The 16,387-nt window shown below is 43.3% G+C and overlaps 1 protein-coding gene across 1 annotated transcript in view; it reads left to right on the top strand.

Annotated features, from left to right (window-relative positions):
* Positions 1 to 3,498: 3,498 nt before the first annotated feature.
* Positions 3,499 to 16,387, top strand: part of PHF2 (PHD finger protein 2) — a 45,905-nt gene continuing 33,016 nt past the window's right edge. Inside the window, exons 1-5 of the mRNA XM_009282576.1 lie at positions 3,499 to 3,588; positions 4,168 to 4,319; positions 8,727 to 8,865; positions 9,506 to 9,650; positions 14,711 to 14,825. Of these exons, the coding sequence (XP_009280851.1) occupies positions 3,499 to 3,588; positions 4,168 to 4,319; positions 8,727 to 8,865; positions 9,506 to 9,650; positions 14,711 to 14,825 (641 nt within the window). The remainder of the gene's footprint in view (positions 3,589 to 4,167; positions 4,320 to 8,726; positions 8,866 to 9,505; positions 9,651 to 14,710; positions 14,826 to 16,387) is intronic.

Genomic DNA, 16,387 nt, shown 5'->3' with positions numbered 1-16,387 from the left:
CATAGAATCATAGAATCATAGAATCTTTATATATATACATATATATGTATATATATACACACACAAAATATATACATATCCTATAATAATAGCCTCAGTTGCTAAATATGATTTGTTTCTGGTGTTTTTAAGCTTGTTTTATGACTCAGGCTTGAACAATCTGGTTATTGTTGATTACATAAAATCTGTAATTATCTGAATGTAATTTAAGTTCTCGATATCTGCATTTTGTTTCTATGCTTACTTTTATTTTAGCTTTCCTTGCAATTTGGGGTGCACCTTCTGAAAAATGTTCAATCTGTGTTCTTAAAACTCTGCCTGTGATTTTTGCTCTCCGGAGAGCAGCTCGGTGTGGGTTGCCACTTTCAGCAAGAGCAGCAAGCCCCTATTCCAAGCAGCCGATCATTTCACATCATTGGGGTTTGAGAGATTTATGTTGAGACCTTTGCAGATATGGCTGTGATAAACATGTAGGTGGAACGGACACTTGAATGCCTATATACTGCAGCGATAGGGTCTTCACACCAGAAATAGGGCAGATTTTTATCTCTTAATCACGAAGGTGCAAAGCACCTGCACTGGCCAGTAACATCCACGAAGTCCCTCAGCCATTTGCAAGTAAAAAAATATTCTACAGCTGGCTTAGTTGGCTGTAACATTTGTTTTTCAGGGAGGTCCCGATTTCGCTCACTTTTACAAATAGTTTTGTAGAGGTCAAGCAATTCATGCTTTCTCCCAAAGGGCTAATTCTCTGCTGCATACCACAACTGCAAACAAGTTTGAAAAAAATGGCAAAATGTGGTTCAGTCAACGAGCGAGCAAAGTTTATCCAAGACAGCAAAACTTGTACAACTGGCTGAAGTGCAGGGATGAAGAAGCAGAGAGAGCAGCTCCTTGCTGTAATTCAATCCTGTTTGCATTTCTCAACCGGACTGTAACAAACAGATTTACTCTGTTCCTCTTTTTAAAAGGAAAGGGCACCTACTTTATAAGCAAGCGACTAACTTCCAGTACAATTGCAAACATCAAAAAGAGCAGGCAACATCCCCACGCCCCAAAGATTTCCCAATAAGACAGAAAAGGAGATACATCCCACCCTGTGCCCCTGAGACAGCACGTCCCTCTCTCCGGGTGCTGGAAGGGGTGGTGGGACCAGGCTTTTCACATCAAAGGAGGAGCGTATCTCAAGAGTAAGGAGAGCATCACTTGCAGTCCTTCCTGATTTCAGCAGCGGTCCCGTTCATGCCCGTTTCCTCATCGGAGCTTGGACGTGTGTCTCGGGAAAGGCTGGTTCGGGGCTGATCTGGGGTGCTGGTGCTGACCTCGCATGCCACCTGGGCACCCGGGGCTGTCCGGGGCTGGTGCCCCCCCCCGTGCCCTCCTGGTCTGGGGGGCTGTAGTGTATTGCACTGCCCTTACCCCCTGCGCCTGCTGTTAAGCACACGCAGCCAGGAGGAAGCTGCAGGACTGATAGTGTTGTGCCTGTTTGCTGGATTAAAACTTTTTTAATGTCATGCCTCCAGCCCCCAAGTACTTGAACGATTTTGTGGCTTTTATGGGTATGGCAGCTGTTCAGAAGTGCCAGTGGTGCTTGAGTTACTTGAATACATGTCCTGTGGTAGCGCAGCATTCCTGGTATACACTGTATGTACTTGTTTGTAGCCTGGTGGCAATAGTTGTGTGGACATTTCCCCGCCAAGGCGCAGTCTAAGGTTGTGTGTCCGTAGTTAGCATCCCTTAGACAGTATGAAGTCGCCAAGGGTCAGTCTCTGCTGGCTATAGTGCCTGCACCTTCTCCGGGTTTTTCTTCCAACCTCTTCAGATTGAAGGAACGTGGTCAAAATTGTGCACAACAGAAAAGAAGCCCCTTCAAGATTTTTATAAGCTGGAGGAGGCTAATTCTTCCTGTTTCAAATACACAGCGTGTTTGCTTTAAACAATCCCCAGCGTTGGGCCCAGAATTGCAGAAACCCGAATGTAAATTTTGGTTTAAAAAAGTAACCGTGAAAATGTGTGGAGTTGCGAAGCCTGGGAAGGGATACTGTCACAAGGAAAACACGTACTTGTAAATTCCCACAGGAGAATTTACAGGCAGTAGAGACAAACCTCTAAAGCAGAAGCTCTGCATGTAGGTAGCACTTGCACAGAGATTGTCATCTTCAAAGCACCGAGCAAATGTTTGTTAATCATACTACAGCAGCCTTCGAGGCTATCAGGCAGGTATTAATATTACTGTGTTGCAGGTGGAGAAACGGAGTCAAAGAAGTTACGTAATTTAGTTGAGATTAAGGACAGTCATAACAACCCGATGAATAGCGCAGATTTTCCTCGCCTTTATGTTTGCATGTTGCTGAAGCTGCTGTGCTCCTTAAAGGGAACCGCACAGATACAGTTGTGTTTTGAAAGGAGGTCTTTCCCTCTAAATTTATGTTTCTAATGCACCGAGGGTGAGCATATGTAAGGTGACGTGAAATACTAGCTATCCAGTACAGCTAGGGTTATCTTTCATTTCGGCCCTAATTCAACAAGTCCCATGTATTGGACACTTGCACGTGTGCCCAAGCCAACGCACATGGGTTTTCTCCTACCGTTGCTCGCTCTTGGGTCTCCTCCTGAAGTGGCACGGACGTGTGTGTCTGTTCTCCCAAATGGCTTTTGAACTTGCTGTTCAGCTTTAACCGTGTCTGACGGCAGGCTTGAGGTCTCAAAAATTCCTGTATGTTTCGTGAAAATACGTGGCTGATTAGATGAGACAAATCCTTCTGCTTAGGAAAAGGCTTGTCTGTTTGCTCCTTAGACACATACATGGAAGAGCCCTGGTCAGAGTTCGCTCCCTAACAGCCACCAGAAAAACAGCGCACGAGACTCAAATCCAAGGAACAGCTTGTTTCATTGCTCTTGGAATGGCTTCTTTCTTTTTTCTTGTCTTTTCTTGTCTTTTCTTACATCTCTTGCGTTCACAGTGTTGGCTGTTGCATTTCTGCATGCTATGATGGGGACAGAAGAAACTGCTGTCGCTTCACATCGGCCTGGCATCAAAATGTGAAGTGTGAGTCGCTCTGCTGCTGGGAAGTCCTGATTTTCCCACAGTACCTATAGTTTTTTTCAGGTGGTGGAGGTTTCTGAAACTGGATGGGTATCTTCCTTACAAATGACACCTTGTTGTTAAGGAAGAGCATTATTGTGCAACGCATGATAAATGACGGATCAAGAAATTATACCGGTTGTTAAGGGATAGGGATGAGCTCAGGTCATAATTACTAATTATGACCTTTATTACCTATAAAAATGCCATGAATGCCTCTTTTGCACTGTGATAGCTGCCCCACCTGGGGCTTTGATGCTTCATCCTCACGTGCTGGGATGGAGCAGCGGCTTGCTGATTGAGAGCCAGCAGCTGGCCCTGAGCACCCCTGCTGCCTGTACCCCTGCCAGACCCCGAGCACGCTGGAAGATGGGCCCATCAGCACAACCCTCTGCTCTCCTGGCTTATAGACCATGGACACTACCTCCAGCTTCTGCGAGAAGGGAAAGGAGTGTGAAATCCATCACCGCTTTCCAACGCTTACTGCGATGCTGGTATCCCAGGTTTGTGGCTGGGAATAAAAGTTACTCGGATTTGGACTGATTCAGGGAGAGAAGGAGAAGCAGATACGTGGTTGTGTGAAATAAGAGTCGAAGTGTCATTTTCTACCAGTGTGAAAATTCCCTAAGCCTTTAGCATGCTTCTGGTGAAGTGGTAAAGGTTGAAAACAGATTTTAAGTTAAAATACACAGAATAGAACAACTGGTCCAGTGATTTATTTGCTAGTTACAAATTCTGAACAATATATTTGACCGTGGATGTGGCAGGCACCGCTGTACTGGGCAGTGAGCTCTGAAGACCTGTGCCATGCGTTGGGCTGTGCTGTTGGCCTGCTGGTATCCTGAGCAAACCCCTCCGATCCCGCCCGTGACAAATTCCTCATCTGCAGAACGGTACAATTGTACTGACCTTCCCGGTCGATGAAGTGTACAACATGGGGAAGGGCAGGCTTTTCCCCGCTCCAGAAATTGGGACCTATAGTTAGGGGGGTGAGGTGGGAGTGAGGGTGCCCCTTCCCATCTGAAGTCAGCGTGGTCCGTGGCCGTTTCGCAAAGAGTGAAGGATGCAGCGTCACCCCCCAGGAGCGTGCAGGTGCCGAGCATCCTGGGGAGCCGCCGGCATTCCCGCCCGTGCTGGCTCGCAACCTTTCTTACAAACCCAATTCTCTGTCTGAAGACCTTGTATTTCATGTTTGTGCTACGTTTGAAGAGTGCTTCTCGGGAATGGATAAAATGTACGGCTTTGGTTTCTTTCAGAAGTTAAGATTTTTATTTTTCCTTCTGCTCTATGTATTACTAGATTTTATTTTCTTTCCCGTCAAATAGCCTTTTGTTTGGTTGGGGGTTTTTTAATATTTTTCTATACTTGTCTTCTGGTCGGTAATGGAGATTACATGGTTTAGATAGAACAGATACTATGTGGGTTAATTTTTCTCCTAAAATTACTTAAAATGTCATCTCACTGAAGATGACAAATCAAGGGCCTTGTAAACATTCATGCTATAAAACCAGTTCTGATTTACGCACCTTTTATTATTGTTGCCTGCATAAAAAACTTGTTGTTAACTTTGTCAGAGCACTGAAATCTGAACATGTCTTCATTGCGATCACAGAAGCAATTTCATTTTAAAGTGGCAAAGTGCAGAGTTTCTAATAAAAATGTAATTTTTCTCTCACTGCAAATGCTTCTGTGCTAATTCTCATTTAAATCACTGTAAAATGTGTGATATATCAGTTTAAACAGCTGCAGTATCAAAGGCTTTACTTTTTTTTTTTTCCCCCTGTAACAGTTTTGGTAAAATTCAAATGCATCAGTAACGTTTCACGTTTATCTCATCAAATTAGTTTTACTACAGTACCTCAACCTGAGTTAGACTTAAATACCATCTAAAAATCAACCATTAAGTTGTTTTAAATTGTTCCAACAAGATATTCTTGGATGCGCAGCATCTCTTACGCTGTCTTTACTACATTTGGGCAAAAAGGTGGAACAAGTTTTCTGTAGGTCGAGCACGACGGTAGAGCGGTGTGTGCTGGCTGCTGCCGTGGGGCCGGTGCTCCTGCGTCCTGCATCCCTGCCTTCCACACCGGCTGCATCCCTGGTTCCCAGCTGGCACGTTAGGGTTGCAGCCTCTCACGCATTAACACTGCTGGGACAGCGAGCGCGAGGCTTTGCAGGATGTCTGGGGAGAGTTTTCTTTCCGTGCTGCTTTATCCTTCACCAAGTAAAAGTTTTCTCCTAATTTGCTTTGGGAACCTGATGCTTTCCACAAGAAGAACGTGTTTGGTCCTGCCAAACACCTTAGTTGTCACACAGTTAAACAGCAGCAGCTGGAGATAATTCACAGACGGTCAGGGACATCCCTAAATACTTCGTTGGAGGACACCCACTTTGTACCTGCATACACCTCCGAGTACAAAATCACCAGCGTCCGTGAGGTGCCCTTGCTGTGCAAACAGGAGGATGTGTGCGGCGATCTCTTTCACAGGTGTAAGTGCTGCACTACTTGATTTGTGAGTTCTTGCAGCAGAGTGGGATTTTGCTGGGATGTCAGCACACTCTTTTGGGGTGTCTATGGGCTTTGTGAAACGGATTCTTGGACTGCTGGTACAAATGAAGCAAATAAATCTGCTCCTGCTGTTGTTCAAAAGGCTGCTTCCAGCTCTGCCTCCTGCCACTTGGCCCTCTGCTCCCTGCCCGTCCTTGCGCAAGCTCTGCCTTACCAACTGCCTTGCAGTTCCTTTGCTAACCTCTTACGTCCGTTTTTATCTCATCGGCAGATTTGAATAACCGCACAAAAGTGCTACTGAGGGCTTTTTCCAGTTCCTCTCTGTCGATGGTAACGCATGCAGGACTCATATTGACAGATTAATGTGGGGCTGGCTGCAGCAGAGCCCGTTGCTGGAGGCTGCTCCTAAGCACGCCGCCTGTGATCCTGCACTGTCTGACTCCGAACCCGTTTGATCATTGTAGGGGGTCAAACGCTTGGCTCGAGTCTTTTTTATGTTTGTGTTTCTCTCAGGCAATTGGGGCTGAAAAAAGAAACTGGAGGGACCAAAGTGGAGCGTTCTCATGAAAAAAAATAGATGCAAAACACAAAGCACCATTTGTGCTCGAATTTGGAGGGTTGAGGGGAAGGACAGCACTGTTCAGCTGCTATAGATGACTTGGTTTCCTTCAGCTAGAGAAATGCTTTGTTTCTATTCTATTGTTAATTAACCACTCTGAGAAAAAATACATTTGTAAATTAGGCGGGAGATCGCTTCAGGACTCTGCGCTGACTTCTGCCAAGGCTGGCAATCTCCTTCTCGTTCTCATTCACAGGTGCAAATGCTCTGGAGACCAACTCAAGGGTAGGTCACTGCTGTGGAGCTGATGGACCCCCCTGCTGCCAAAACCTTGCCACATAAAACCAATCCACCCGGCAAGAAATCCTCGTTCTTCTTCTGGCAGGAATGTTCTTGAGGGGTTGTCTCTGTCAGTCTGTCTTTAACTATGGAAATTCTATTTTTTATGCGTATATTGACATAGAAACCCACAAACAGTTCTGCTGGTGGAAACGCCTGGCTCTTTTCACTGAGAAAAGGGGCACAGACTGGAACTGGTTCATATTTTGGTTAAAGATCACCTGAAACATTTCAGTAGGGTGATCGCTTGGGAAGTTTGTACTCGCAATTTCAAATACAGTGAGGATAGTAGTTTCTGCCTACGAGTAGCTGTAAATGGGCAAACATTATTCAAAGCCATGTTGGAGTTGGAAAAGTTGACTGCATCTTTTAGAGGACCGTTTGCGTTTGAGGTCAGTTATTTTTACCATTTTGTTCTAGTTAAATATTTTTACTTGCTCTCAGAACAATAGCTCCCACCACACTGAAGCCTTCGCCCAGTGCACTAGCTTTTCATACCTCCTCCTGTAGCAATCCACGCAGCGCCCAAGGGTCTCATCTCCTTAGTTTAGCTAAATATAGACTTTTCAAGCCCTTGTATAGAGCCTAATCCATACCTTTACTAAGCTTAACAAGCTGAATCCAGTGGCATAAGCAGCTGACGCAGGTTTATGGGTAGAGGAATCCTCTACATTCTCTTATGCTTGCTCTAATCTGCCAGGGTTTGTTTAAATTTTCTACTGCTTAATCTGGGATTTTACTGCCCGTACGTACTTGACGCTGAGGACTGGATTGTTGTGATGATTTTTCCTGTCTGCAAACTTACTCTTCAGTTTTCCATGCTGTCTGCCCAGGGAGACCCAATCATTTTGTATTTTTTCAAGTAACTGTTTTATAGAAAAAAATCAGCCAAATCCGCAGTTGCTTTTACACGATTCAGAACTAATGTCCTGTTTACCAGCCTGTTCACAGGCTGAACTCACAAAAATGAGAGTTTCTCTGGCTTTGGTTGCAAAGCTTCTCTCACCCTGTGCTCTTTGGTTTGGAGGGAGCTGGGTCCCGTACGCACGCTGGTGGCTGCAACAGGATGAAAATATCGACTGAGGTTTCTGGCAGAATCTTATTTTGACAAAACATTTAGAATGGTTATGAAAAAGATTTGTTTCCATATCTTAGCTAGTTTGGCTTTTTCCAGCTTGGCTGCAGACTCAAAATGGGTTTTGTTGATGCTCTTTTCTAAAAGCAAGTAGATCTGTGGTTTGTAATCGTGATGCGTACAGTTACACATCACTATGTGCCTTGGATTCAAAAGTGGTTTCAAACCCACCTTTGTGAACAGAGAGGGTCAAAGTGTATTTTAACAGTTGCTCCTCCTGCCCCAAGTGTGCACGTGTTTGTGTGCATGCTCACGTACACCGTGTGCATGCACACACGTGCGCACCTCCCGCCAAAGTCATCAAAAGAGCTCTGAGCTCCATGGAGCCAGGTAGCTGGTTCACAACGGCGGTGACTTGCAAGGCTTAAAAAAGCATAGAAGAGGTGGGCATGCATGATCATACGTTGTCCTTCCTTTATTCATGCACCTTCCTGTCTGCCAGCAACCAGGACTTTAGGGCCTTCCTGCATCTAGACCATCACGTTTAGTACTAATTACCGGTGTATCCAACCTACATGAATTTCTCTAATTATTTAACTTGTTTGTAATTTTGGACACTGTGGTATTGTCCTAAAGAGGTTGAACACAGTGAGAATGGTTTGAGAGATTCTGTAAGTCGCTTGACAGAACTGACCCACCCTGTTGCCTTGCCTGTGGGAGAGGAGCAAGCATCCTCTCCTCTGCTTCCTATGGGTCAGAACCAACAGCTAAAACCTCTGAATTCATCTTCTTGCACCGATCGCCGCTTTGCACTGCCAGCGGGATGCAAGGAGGCTGAACGCTAACCACTTGCATGGAGATGGCATTGCCGTGGCGCGTGCCCAAACCCTTTCTCTGGCAGAAGAGATGTATCGGTGTTTTTTGCTAACTGAAGAGCACTGAGAAGGCATTTCAGGCTGTGAAGTAGAGAAACTCCAAGACAGCTCTTATTACGATGTGATCTAGCCTTGTTTGTGCGGGTGGTTATGGTGAAGCTACCTTTGTTGCCTCTCGTGGATCCTCTTGCCTAGTTGAGCTCTCATGGAGCCGTGACACGAGGGCTGTATCTCACAGCACCCAGCTGAAACTCTTTTTTCTGTGTTGCAAATGTGCCTTGCAGCCTGGGCCACTTCAGACCGAGCAAGCAGGAGCAGAATCCTGTTTGCTTTCCCTCCGTCAGAAGGAACAGTGCCATTCTGGAGTTTGATTATTTGGCTGGCTGCTCGGTGCTTCGACTGCGCCACAACTTCTTATCTTGGGTACTTCATTCCTTTGCAGTTTAGTTTTGTTTTTCCCCAGCGCTGTGTTCTGCTATTGGATTGCCTTCACGCGGCATGCCCGCAGGCTGCGCTGTATTGTTGCATATGTTGTGCCATCCAAAATAATCTCGGTGGGTGTTCTAAGCAGCTGCCATGATACAACCCATCTTCTTGGCAGCCAGAAGTGCTGTGAGCTATGTGTCTTCTTTTCCTCCTCATCTTCGTATACTGTAATAGAGATGGAACCTATGGAAGTCCTACATATGGTATACCTTGCCAAGATTGCTTCTGTACCTAGCAGCTGTCCATACATGCTTGGTAAAGAAGATGTGTTTTGTTAATTATGTGGGATGGTGCTTGGAGAACTCTATGTAGATACAAAATGATCTCCCTGGGAAAAAAAAATTCTTTGGGACTTTCTGCCACGTTTTAATGGAGGTCCACAGTGAGCTGGTAGTGGGCTTCCGACTGACACCTTTTTTAGCACCGCATTGGGAATGTAGGCTGCAAAAAATCCAGTCTGACTGTACTAGTGTAAAAAGCACCTAAGCTTTGCTTTGATATAGCCGTTAGCAGTCAGCATAGCTGCCCAGTAAATGCACAGCTTATTGGGGTTTGGTTGTTTTCATTGTTAATTGAGTGCTTGCACGTTTGGAGATGGACTCAAGCTAATGTAATATTTGCCTTCATATATTCCAGCTGCGTGGGTGTTGAAGAAGAAGAGGCACCGGATATCGACATCTATCATTGTCCAAATTGTGAGAAAACCCATGGAAAGTCTACTTGTAAGTATACTTGCACAGCTGGTCCTCGGGTGCATAGCAGATTCTGTATGTTTAAACAAAAGAAGCTTTTTATTTTTTTCATTACAAAAAGACACACCTATATATCACGTGTCATAAATATTATAATTCAAACCGTGAGGTGAAAAAAGGTGTTAGGGGGAGAAACCCATGGGTTGGATTGTGGAGCTTTGGATGCAGCTCCCTGCCTGGCCTCAGGCAGTGCGTATGAGCTAATGCAAGGCACCTTGCCTGGACAGCTTCAGTCCCCAGTCCCGGCGATGAAAATGATGCTTCCTTCCTCGCACGGAATTAAGAATTGTGAAGGCACTTAGTACTGTGGGCTAGAAAAATCCTACAGAGACAGCTAGTTCTAATAAAGTGAGTTTTGGAAACGACATGCTGGTTTTTGTCTTTGGATGAGAAGAGTAAGAAACAGTACGTTATGCTTGGCCTGGATATAAAACTGTAGCGATTTCAGTGGCAGTCAAAATTGTAGGGTGCACTGAGGGTGCCAATTCTTGCAGTTCTTTCACAGGAAAAAGTTCTCCTGAGTAAAAGTGACAGTTGATCTCAGTGGGAATTTTATCTGGGAAAGAGCTGTAGGATGTGTTTGCTTTGGTCAGATTAAGTCACAAATTCTTTCTATTACACGATGGGAAAAAAGAAAAGAAACCAATCCCTGTAAAAGATGAAATGCTTTACTTGAAAGCCATTTATTGTAAATAAGCAACAATGATGTGGAGGTTCTCACTGCTTTGCAACCTTAGAGCAACACACAGAGGAAGAGCACTGTGCTCATCTCCCAGGAGCCGAACGAATCATCATGTTCCTCTTTTTAGTGCGAAATAAGGGATGTCTGGAAACTGACTTCTGTTGTGTTAAAATTCAGTAATTTTAAAAACCAGCAATTATTTCTGCACTGCCTTAAAAGTTTAAAAATTTTCTAGGGGGGAAGGGGAGGAGTCTGAAATGTTTGGTTTGGGGGCAAAAATGGGAATCATTTTTCCACTTTGACTTTTTCCAAATCAAGTGTGAACTGGAAACGTGAATGACCTGCCGCTGTTCCTGTCTCCCAGATGGTCTGCTAAGAACTTTGGCCCGAGCAGGACACCCACAAATTGGGCAAGCTGGCAAAAAAACCCTTGGGAGGCTTGTTCTGAAAGACTTAACAAAATCAGTATGTCCCCACAAAATGTTTTGATTTAAAAGAGTCAGCCTTTCTAATGTTTTGTTGGAAGATCTCTGACAAACGCACTGGAAATTGGTCAAACGACCAGAAATCATCTTCAAGGGAACAATTTGGTATTAGAATGGGTTGTGTTGAAAAGGGGGGTATGACTGCAGATACTCCCAGGCTGTTATCGACCCAGTATAGAAGCAGCAGCACACGATTTCTAGCCTCTGTGAGTTTTGTATAACATTGAGATGCTTTGATTTCTTTCCCTTTGCTTTGAATTATGAATGATGAAAGGCGCTACTTTTCAGTGCAAGCGGAAAAAAATGAGACAGAAGCAGCAAAAGTCTATAATCAGGAATTAAATATCAATTCCATAAAAACTGTGGGGCTTAATCTTAGAACTCAAGAAATGGCAGTTTCGATAAAAAGATTACAAGTTTAATATACCAGTTAAGATGAGGAGAGTTGTATCGACAACAATCTTCTGATGCTTTAAGAAGGTTTTTGGCTATCCAATTCTTTTTATCCAAGTAAAAACCCGACTTGGCAGTACATCCCTCAGTCTGCATCGTGCAGCGTGGCAGAAAGTGCTTCTGGAGCGCTGTCGCTAGTGCTGGTCTTATCAATGTATGAGGTTATCAGTGTGGTAGGAATACAGAACATTACATAATTCTGCAGTACAGCAATACGACTTTGTTTTCTCCCTTCAAATGCACTGCAGAAAGTTTAATGACGTACAAGACCAATCATCAAAGTAGGCGAGTGTAAAAATTTCAGGAACATTTAAACACTAGTTATTGATAACCTTACCTTGAGTTTTGGTGAAGCGCAAGATCACGGGTTCTCAAGCTGCATAGCCATTTTCACCATTAACTCGTAGAATCGTGGATCCTGTTGAAAAATGAGGTTGTTATCCTGTAGCCCCTCCTTGCGGAGTGCAATAGGCCAGGAAAGTTGAAAGACCGATTAAATGAAGGCAGGAACAGCTTGGCTTAATGCGTTCATTCTGTCAGGCATTTGTATGCAGGGCGTCCTGCTACACGGCGCTTGGGCTCTGCTGGGTCTGCTGGGAGATGATCACTTTCGTTTGTTTATTAACTGTTACAATATATGTTTAAATTAGTTATCTATCAGTTTTGAAAATAAACGAGTAAGTGTTGTTCCAGAGCCAGTAGTTCACTGGTAGGATTTAATTATTGCAAGATTAGCAAAGGGCAACACAGACACCAATTGTCTGTTACGCAACTCGTCTGGATTTAAAAATATATGTGTATTTCTGGAGCACGCATTCCGCAATATATGTTTTCCAGATGTCAAATTTAAAAATCATTTTCCTCTTCTTACATTTTTCCACTTTACCAATGTGGCTTAGTGGCTACTATTTCAGAAGATTGCTTCCCGTCATATGACATTTGAAGCCATTTCAGTTTAACGAAATTTGTAGGGACTCCTCTTTGGGAAAAATTATACACATTCACACAAAATTTTCTGACATCGTTTAAATAAAATGTAAGTGCTTTGTTTAGGCAGAATTGACTCATTTTCATAACACGATCTGAAATGTTCGGTTTGATTGCTGTCTCATTTGCAGCAGTGAAAATCAGGAGAGATTCTTCGCAATCGGTGAAGTTACATAAATGCAAGCAAACCAAAGTCAGGCTGAAACTGTTTTTAAGTAGTTACAACCTTTAATATGAATCAACAGAGAACTAACAGGGTGCTTCTAGGTATCTCTTCTTCATAACACATTTGAAATAATGTGAGTGTACCTTTGAAGTCTAGAATTACTCATTTTGAGATACAGTTTTCATAAAAATACACTCCCTTTTTCCTCTGGGGGGGTTTCTGTAGAAGGAGTGGGTTATACTTTCCAACGGTCAAATTTGGATCAGAAGGTTCTGCAGAAAAAGAAATCTGCAACCATTTAAGAAAAAGTGGCCTTTCTGGCCGAAGCTAGTATATGTTGCACATGCTAATGGGCCTTTAACCCTTACTGTGGTGTTCGTGGTAAAGATGAAACATAAAGAGAATGGCTGAAAATGGGCCAAATGTTGATTGTTTGATGTAGTATAATGGGCTACAGCAGCCGGCTTGCTGCCGTCCAGGAGATAGCACCTCCTGGGGAGCGTTCTGGCGGCAGAGGCATCTCCGTTGCCTCTGCGTGAGAGGTGGATGTGAGAGGTGGATGCTTGCCGGCGCTCAGAGCCGAGCGAAATAGCTCCCTGGTGCTTTTTGAAGGGTTGCAGTGAATTTCTTAATTCAGCACTGATTTGCCACTTTTATTTCTCGACGCTCCACGCTATCTGAAGTGTAATAAAAGAACACGCTAATATGATAAGCTCTTTAATTTTCACTGTGGCAGGCGACACCTGTTTCACTGGGACTTGTGCGAAGAGTGCCAGCGTTGGTTCGGATCTGCTGAGAGGGGGAGGAGGCAGTCGTTGGAAAGGGAAGGAGAGGGGGAAGGTTTGGCATTCATGTAGGGCTTGTTTCCTTTGTTACCAGGAGCATTGAATTAATACACTAAGCTTGAGAGTCATTAAGATAAAGAACTAGCAGCTTTAATGAATATATCCAGCTAGGCTGGAGAGCTGCATGGAACTAATAAAACCAACATGCTTTGTGCAAAACCTGGGATGGATTCGTTGGGAGATGTCTTTACTTGAGTTATTCCAGGGTTGCGGTCAGGAAAACAAAGTTAGCTTTTTCCAAACCTCATGTCTTATAGCTGTGGCCTCCGGATTCCTTTCTTCATGAAAAAGTATGTGGATCTGTGTGTGTGTGCATGTGCAAAGAGCAAGGAAAGAGTGCCATCCATGCATGGTTACTGAGGAGTCTGGTTCCTTCCCTAGCTGTTTTGAGCAGTAAGAAAAGCCTGAGATCTTGATTTTGGGGTAAAATACTGAGTTTCATGATTTAAAACAAGGGTGAAAAATAAAAGAAAGTTGTGACATACGAAAATTCTACTAACGGAGGCTTGAAATGGTATGAATATGTACTTGGGACGAAAACAATTTACTACTAAAATGAGCATGTTTGGACAGACTGTAGAAGTAGGAACAGCTGAGAGAGAGAGTGCTGACTAAGAGAAAAAGCTGGACCAGTTTTTCTTGCTCTGTGTTATCTGGCTGTCAAAGAGGCAAGGCAGAACTACATTGACATTTGACGTACTTATTTGTGCTTATTCCAGCCGACCCTTTTTCCATGATGAACTTGCCTATATGTCTCACCCACTGGGAGCACAGTCGAGGGGCCTTCAGTCTGCTGTCATCAACTTAAGGCCTAAGCCTGGCTCGCCTTTCAAAACCTAGGAATAAGAGGAGTTCTAAAAATTGCATTTGTGGTGCCCTTGCATCTTCTTTTTTTTTCTTGTCTTTTTCCTTTTATGTGCATGCTGTGTGCAGGGCATAATTCAAAGCCCATCAAAATTGATGTCAAATCTGCCACTGCTGGACAGACCTTTAGACTAAGGTAATTCATGACAAATATATTCATAAAGATCTATACTGCATATTGAGAAGGCAGAAAAGTGGCTTTCTAAGAGTTTTATGATAAGGTTTAAGTGTGTAGTCTGGCAAGTACAAAACGTCCAGAGCCTGTGTTTGCATAAAGCCTGCGGTAGCTGTGCAGCTCAGTAATTATCCGTCTGGTTGCCCTTATGTTACAAAACGAACACTGTTCAGTATGTAATAGATCTTCAGGCTACAGTGTAATTGTCTAATGGAGAATTGAGAGCAGTATTAAAATTTGCAGTGCAGCATAGTTGGGGGTTCCCTCTTCTCTGCTCGCGTAAGAAATGAAATGAAGATTTGTCCTTCCTTCAGATGTCTTAATAATTATCTTCTACTTAACATACGGTACTGTCCAATTCATTCTTTTTCAGTGAAAAAGAAAAGAAATTGGCATAAACACGATACTGGACAGACGACAGAGGTCAAACCTGTACAGAATGGGAGCCAAGTCTTTATAAAGGAACTTCGAAGTCGTACTTTTCCAAGGTAGGTTGTTCAGCTGCACACGTGGACAGGGCTGTGGAGGTAAAGCATACATAGCCGGTTTCCTGTGAAGCTGACGATGATCCTTGCTGAAAGCATTATATAGCACAGAGCGATGAAGTTTAAATGAGTGCTGTTTTATTGCAGATGTCCCAGGCTCTTCCCTTTTTTATTTTTGTGCAGCCATATTAAGATCTACTCTTGATTGAGGCCAGTTCTTGTGGATTTCCGTAGAAGCTAGCATTTGTGAAGACAAGAACAAGAATGTGTTTGGCCCCTACAACGTTTGCTTGCATAAGAAACTAACCAATTTATTGCATAGAATTATCCAGTTCTCAAAAATACTAATGGTTTTGCTGAATTCTGTCTCCATCTTCAAAAGAAGAACAATGACATCCTCAGTTGCTACAGTGACAAAGGCTCTCTTATTTGGGGTAATGAATAGTGCTAATTGTTAGGTGACATGTTCCACACTTTATTAGGCTGCTTCACAGCCATTTGTAGAGTCATGATTTTCTTCTAGTTCTTTAATGTAGGCCTTAGCCAAATAAATCCTTAATTATTAATGACTAATTATTTTAGAAAAAACCTTGGAGACTTGTAAAGTGTACTTGGTAAACACAAAACTTCTTCCTTTTTATGGAGAATTTAATTTCACATTTAATTTCAGATACTGATCTTAGGCTGATTAAGGAAAAGGCTGAAAATACCTCTGCAAAGCACTTGCAGCACTTACAGATGCGTTTCACTGAACTCAGGACCCAGTACTTTTACTTGCTTGGCTATTTTTATTTGGGCCTGCTAGATTTTTGTCTTCGCCTCTTTTTTTTTTTTTTTTTTTTTTTTTTTACAGAGCAGTTTGGCAGATTGCAAAGCTGATTTCTTAAAAAAAGTTTAAGGCCTAGGCAGAATGATTTCAGTAACCTCGGATGGCCTCTGAGATTGCACTCACATATGCGGTATCTCTGAGTCACTCCCAAATTGTAAAAAAAATATGGACCTCTATTTTTTTTGTTTGTTTCTCGCATAAATGTGCACATAAGAAAATCATGCTGCCAAATTAACATTTCTGAGAAAGAAGAGTCTGTAGCCAAAAGGAGTGCCTGCAAGATTCAGGCCTCTGACATCTACACTTGCGCCATTAGTAAAGCAAAGTCTTGTTGAGAAATTTTCTCTTCTGAAGAAAATGAATGAAATCTGCAGATGTTCACAGAACAAAACCCAACGCTCGTCAGTCAGAATGTGATGAACGGAAAAAGGGGGTCTCAGTTCAGAGACAGAAACATCATTGCTGATTCACAGCACACGGCAGTGAATTATAACCCACGGTTAGTCCCTTGGTGAGGCTCGGATCAAAAGGAACAGTGAAGAGAGCAAAAAGGCAAAAAATATAATTCATGTCGTTCTGCTCCTGAATGTTTAATACCAAAATAGCATCAGAGTAGTAATAGTAGTAGTAGTAATAATTAAATTGATGGTTCAGGTACTTCAGTGTGGGTGCCAGACTCTCCATTTTGGCACGATCGTTACTAGATGCTCTGGTACTGATCTCTCTTTACAACTAT

Source organism: Aptenodytes forsteri, unplaced genomic scaffold, assembly GCF_000699145.1.
Source record: "Aptenodytes forsteri isolate BGI_AS27 unplaced genomic scaffold, ASM69914v1 Scaffold438, whole genome shotgun sequence".
Taxonomy (NCBI): Eukaryota; Metazoa; Chordata; class Aves; order Sphenisciformes; family Spheniscidae; genus Aptenodytes; species Aptenodytes forsteri.
This window is presented reverse-complemented; position numbering and strand designations above follow the sequence as displayed.